The sequence below is a fragment of the Otolemur garnettii genome, unplaced genomic scaffold (genome assembly GCF_000181295.1).
Source record: "Otolemur garnettii isolate 467f Iridium unplaced genomic scaffold, OtoGar3 scaffold00005, whole genome shotgun sequence".
Lineage (NCBI taxonomy): Eukaryota > Metazoa > Chordata > Mammalia > Primates > Galagidae > Otolemur > Otolemur garnettii.
This window is the reverse complement of record NW_003852400.1, coordinates 4,659,957-4,665,595: the sequence shown is the minus strand read 5'-3', so window position 1 is coordinate 4,665,595 and position 5,639 is coordinate 4,659,957. Positions and strand designations below refer to the sequence as shown.

The window sequence follows — 5,639 nt, the reverse complement described above, 5'->3', positions numbered from 1 at the left end:
GTAACTGATAAGTTTCAAATAACATTCAAAATAATCAGAAAAACGACTGTGGCTTAAATGCAACCTACGCTAAATAACTGATGATGCACGACTCCCAGCTCATTTATAAAGTTGACCAATTCCCCAGAGGGAGAAAAGACATCAAAGGTACAGCTCAGATATTGTCTTTTGAACAAAATAATATATAAAAAATTTGGAAGTCCATAATATTTACTTTATGGTCTCTTCAAAATATCTGTCTTTAAAGATGAAAAGAAAGATGTATTGAAATAAGACATTTCTATGAAAACTATGATTATAATGATACAATTTCCCATTTTTATTCTTTAATATATTTAATGAAAATAAAAATATGAGTTTAAAATAAAAATTCACAAAAATTGGCAGAAAATATTAAATAATTCCTAGTAAAATGGTGCTATGAATGAAAAAGAATTTCTTCCTAAAAGAAATGGTTGGGGGGAAATGGTTTGAATTATGATTCGAAAGGTCTTATTTTTTCATTTAAAATTGGAAGTGGAACACATACAGGGAATATAAATTACATGAGGCAAGATTGATATGATTTAAGAAACAATCTGAACCACATCAGTAAAATATGTGTGAAATAAACTGTAGAGAGTAAGATGAAACATGTGACAAGCAGAGCAAAATGCTTTAAAATGCCCAATTTTCATAGTCAGATACAAGCAGGACACAGCTGCACTTCACTTGTAAATTGCATTTGACAAATAATTCTGAGAGTTTAAATACGCTGATTCCAGAATCTGGGAGATACAAAGGATAAACCACCATACACCTGATCAACAACACAGTTACTTTACCAATAGCAAATTATTTTTTTTCTCTTTTTCTTTTTTTTTTATTAAATCATATCTGTGTACATTAATGCTATCATGGGGTACAGAGTGCTGTTGCTATGTACAATTTGAAATATTTTCATCCAACTGGTTAACATAGCCTTCATGTCGTTTTCTTAGTTATTGTGTTAAGACATTTATATTCCACATTTAGCAAATTACTTTAAATCAAATGATAAAATCATTCCTTTGATAGGAATTATATCTAGAATATATATATGTATTTCCAAAATGTTTTTCTGACATAGGCATCTTTCTTGAATTTAAAGGTCATTACATAGTATTTCCTATGAATAGTGATTTTTAAATAGCAACTAGCTGATTTTAGAATACATGTATTATTACAGTGATATTGGTGATTATTAAAGTGCCCTCAATAGTTTATACAGATTAAACCTTTTTTGAGGTAAATGTTTAGTTTCAGCAGTAGGAAATTGATTTTCTTACCTACCTCTCAGTATGATTTAAAAACAAGGGAGTGGAAACCTAGCATGAAAAAACTACCAATAGTGATACTGGTAGACAAAATGTAAAATCTTTTATATTAAAGCATCATGAAATGATGTATCACCAATTCAGTCTACTTAAGACATAATTTTTTTCCTCAGTTGATATTTCATAGCATATCTCTCACTGTTAACGGAATACTTCCCCCACCTTATGCCATGGTAATAACAGGGATTCTACTTCATTTAGACATTCAGGTATATTGTTTTACCAAAGCTCAAGTATTTGGGGCAGACTCATTTCCCCAGCCTGGCTTTCATTTACAATTTTTTTTTTTTTTGGCCGGGGCTGGGATTGAACCCACCACCCCCAGTATGTGAGGTAGGCACCCTACTCCTTCAGCCCCAGGCACCGCCCTACAATGCTTTTTACTAATGACTGACCTCTCCTCTCTGATGAGGACTTTATAAAGCCAATCTCGTAAGTGGGCAGGTCCTTGTTGACATGATAATTTCATGGGTATCTCCAAGTCTTTCTATCCCCATGACTGCATTAAAGTACATAGCTATGATTTAATATATAAAAAGAGAAAACAAAAAGTCTTTCTATCCCCAAATAGATTATCTGCCTGCTCAGTGATGCCAAATTTATTTTAAGCAAAAATGAGAAAACATCTTCGTACAGTTATAAGTAAAATTGTGGGGGAATGTAATACAGACAAGTCACATCCACTATAAATTTGATTGAGGGGTAGGGGGAGGAGTTACAAGCAAAAATGGTAGGCGAACATCTGAGAGAGGGTGAGGAATGGGGATTATCATGGGAGAGGAAGGGTTTAGATTCCAGCTCAACCATTCCATGATTCACAACACTGCCCTAGTACTTAGGAGAAGGAACAGTGAATTGCCAGATGTGGTCCAAAAAGAGAAACAGCTACCTGACCGGACCACATATAGGTTCTCATTTCCTATTTTTGCATCATTTGCCAACATTCTACCAAAAATAGTCTGGGTCTAGAGCCAAGAAACCTCATTGGGGATATTGGTCATATCCTAAGATTGGTGGGGGGTTGGGCAGAATTCTGTATTTAAAAAAAAGAAAAAGCTCCAACCCTAAGACTTTTCTAATTTACTGCCTTCTATACTGTGGTGTACACATGGGAAGATATCACGATCACTGTGACTAACAACGCCGTCTCAAGAGAGATGAGAACAAGATACTAAATGGCAACATTTAACTGAGAGATAAGATCCCATTAGATATAGCCATGACCATTTATAGTTGTCCATACTGCTAACAGGTGGATAAACTACTTAATATGAAAACTCTGCGATGATTCTGTTAGACCCACAAGCTTCAAATTCTTTAGTACTGTATTTTTGTCTAAGATTTTCTAGGAAGCTTTAAACATGACACATATGAGGAGCCATAATTTTGAACCACATTTATCCTAGAGGGACATTTGCCACTCCACATCACGCTCCAAGCTCTATCACACAGCCCAATCTCAGAGGGCAGCTGAGTAATCTACAGTAATGCTCTCTGTTAGGTGTCATTGTGCACACCACCTCTATCTCAATATGTTCTTTACGTTAAAAAAAAACAAAAAAAAAAAAAACAGTCACCATCCATCAGCTCTGTACCCAAACCCTATTCACCCAAATGCTCAATGTTAATCGTAGATAAGACTGATTTCTCCTGACATGACTGCTACATTTTAAAGATTTAAAAGGCTAGAAATAAAATCTCAAGCTAACAATTTACAGATTTCATAGCTTAAGTAGACTTTGGGGCAGACTGGCCTTCCATTTGACCACATAGCAAAATGAGTCAACCACAGGGGTATATTAGGTTAAGTTTTCCTAAGAGCAGTTCAATTCTGACAAATGCCAAATAATTTTTAAAATTAATTTTCAAAAGTCTAAAAGGAAAAGAGATATATGTAAGCATCGGTTCATTTTTAAACATTTCTTCTACTTGTAGAACATTTTCTAGGAAACGTTTTACCCAAGGTCTATAGCTACAACTAGTTCCAAAATCTAAATGATAAACAGGTCAGAGGAATTTAAAATCTGACACTATTTTCAATGTTTATTTGATCTTTCATAACTTACATGTTAAAATTTCTCTGTTTTTTACTGGCAGCAGAAAAGTGGTGGACATTGTGACCTCCCCCACCCCCAATGTCCAACTTACGACACTTTTCTTTTACTCTGTCGTACATGCCTTTTCAAATTTAAAGAAATGATTATACTCAGTCGTTTGTTGCCTGACATCTATTTGCTAACTTTATAGCCAAAGTAAAGAGAATATTGTATTTTGGTATTTTTATTGAAGTTTCTCTACTAGCACCTTATAAAAGATATGGAAAACAGAGGGAGAAAGAAATGTGTCTTCACCTGGTGTTCCATCACAACCTAACAATCACACATGTCAGACCACCGGGGCTAGTAACAGGTAAGCACCTTTGCTAAGGGGCACACCACAGAGATAGGCTCAGTCAATCAGTGTTGGGGCTAGATCTGCATTGCCATCATATTGACTGGTCCGTCCACTCAAATAGTCTCATCACCTCAGAAAAGCACCAGATGGTTCTTGGAAAGAGAGTGAAGTAAGCATTTTTATTGAAGAAGGGACTGGTTACAGAAGATTAAATATCCAAAATATATAAAATTCCACCAAATTAAAACTCCTGCTGCTTTACAGACAAGGCTGCCACCATGCCACAAGAAAGTTGTAAAAGCAGTTTACAACCTCTAGGAAGCATTTAAGCTGAAGATTTTAGAGCAGATATGTTTTTTAAAATAGAAAATTCTTAAAGATTCTTACGGTTTTTATACCCTTGTTTAACTAAATGCCAGCACCCCACGGATTCTCTTCTGCATGTTCGTAATTGTTAGCTAGAACACGAGCTTTCTGGATATCAGTTTCTATTGGGTCGAATGCAAGTATTTTTGTGTTGAAATTCTCAATAGTGCCTGTCACTGCTTAAAATGTCCATATTAGTGAGATGTTCAGAAGTCCGGGCAGAATTACAGAAAACATGCAATATTTTTATTTTTCTGCAAATTCAGCTGGCTAGCTTAAAATACAAATAGATGCACTACATATATTTCAGATTTCTTGGAGCTAAATTTTACTTTTTCATTCATGTTTAATTTTGATGGACTGCATAATGATGCCTTTTTAAATGGTACCTTTAAATCGGGGCTTCCAGTCTTTACCTGGCAATTAAAACTACGCAGATAAAAGAGTCATTAATAAACACCGCAAAGAAATTCTAACAACAAGCACCTGGTTAAAAGTAAGAGAGGAAAACAGAAAAATCATCAATTGTGACATTTTAAATGACACTTGTAAAAGAACAGAGAGCTGGAAACCGCTCGGTTTCAAGAGGGCTGTCTGACAGTGAATGAAACAAGAGGGACTCCTGGCTGGCGAGCAGCGGTAACTTTGTGGCGGGCGGGCAGCGCTGGGCAGCCCCCCACCTGCGAGCTTTAATCTGCCACTAGCCTGTGTGCGAAGCCCAGTGATAGCCCCAACGCTAGCCGGGGACCCACAGGGGAGACCGGGAGCAGAATAAAGGTCTGAAATCCAAGTGCTGGGGTTAAGGAAACAAGCGCAGGTTCATTCAACGTCCCAGCTGCAAGAACAGGGACCGAGGGGTAAAGATGCTGACCCCCAAGAATTTCCAGGCGTTTTGCACAAACGCCAGCTCATTATTAAGGAGATGCGTTAGGGGACCTGAGGTGGAGAATAAGCCCCAAGTCGCGACTCCATTCTCCACTAACTTTGTTCTCTCTCCCTCGACAGCGCAACGTTGGGGTAAGGACTGTTATGGTTCTTGTTTAAATGGCCCCTTGGACGAAGGAAAGGGATAAAAAGCTGCGCTCGCAGGCGCACCGGGGCGGCGGCGAGCGCGGAGATGGTGCGGTACCTACCATGGTATTCTTGTCCCGGAACGTAGTAGGTGGGGTTGCCCGCAATGTGCAGGGAAATGAGCACCTCGCCCTGCTCCCCATCCCCTTCCAGCTCCCCGTGGTGGGTGCACAGGAAAAAGAAGGGCGAAAAGCGAGGGTAATAGCCCACCGCCGCGCGCGCCCTCAGCGTCGCCCCCAGCAACAGCGCCAGGAGGAAAGTCCGCGGGGCCCAGCAACTGCGCTCCATGCCGCCGCGCGCCCCGCGCGCTGCTCGCTCATTCAGTTTTGGAGACGCCGGGGTGGAAGAGCCACGCGGAGGGAGGCGAGAAGGCGGCGGACGGGAGCAGAGCGGACTCGGGAGCGGAGCTCTCCGGGAAGTTCCGCGGGAGACGGCGGCTTTCAAAGTTACTTT

General features: G+C 39.2%; 1 protein-coding gene across 1 annotated transcript in view; it reads right to left on the bottom strand.

Annotated features, from left to right (window-relative positions):
- The window catches only part of RELN (reelin), a 479,973-nt gene extending 474,355 nt beyond the window's left edge, over window positions 1–5,618 (bottom strand). The window contains exon 1 of the mRNA XM_003782608.3: window positions 5,249–5,618. Coding sequence (XP_003782656.1) covers window positions 5,249–5,474 — 226 coding nt within the window. The 5' untranslated portion in view covers window positions 5,475–5,618. The remainder of the gene's footprint in view (window positions 1–5,248) is intronic.
- Between the last annotated feature and the right edge of the window lie 21 nt (window positions 5,619–5,639).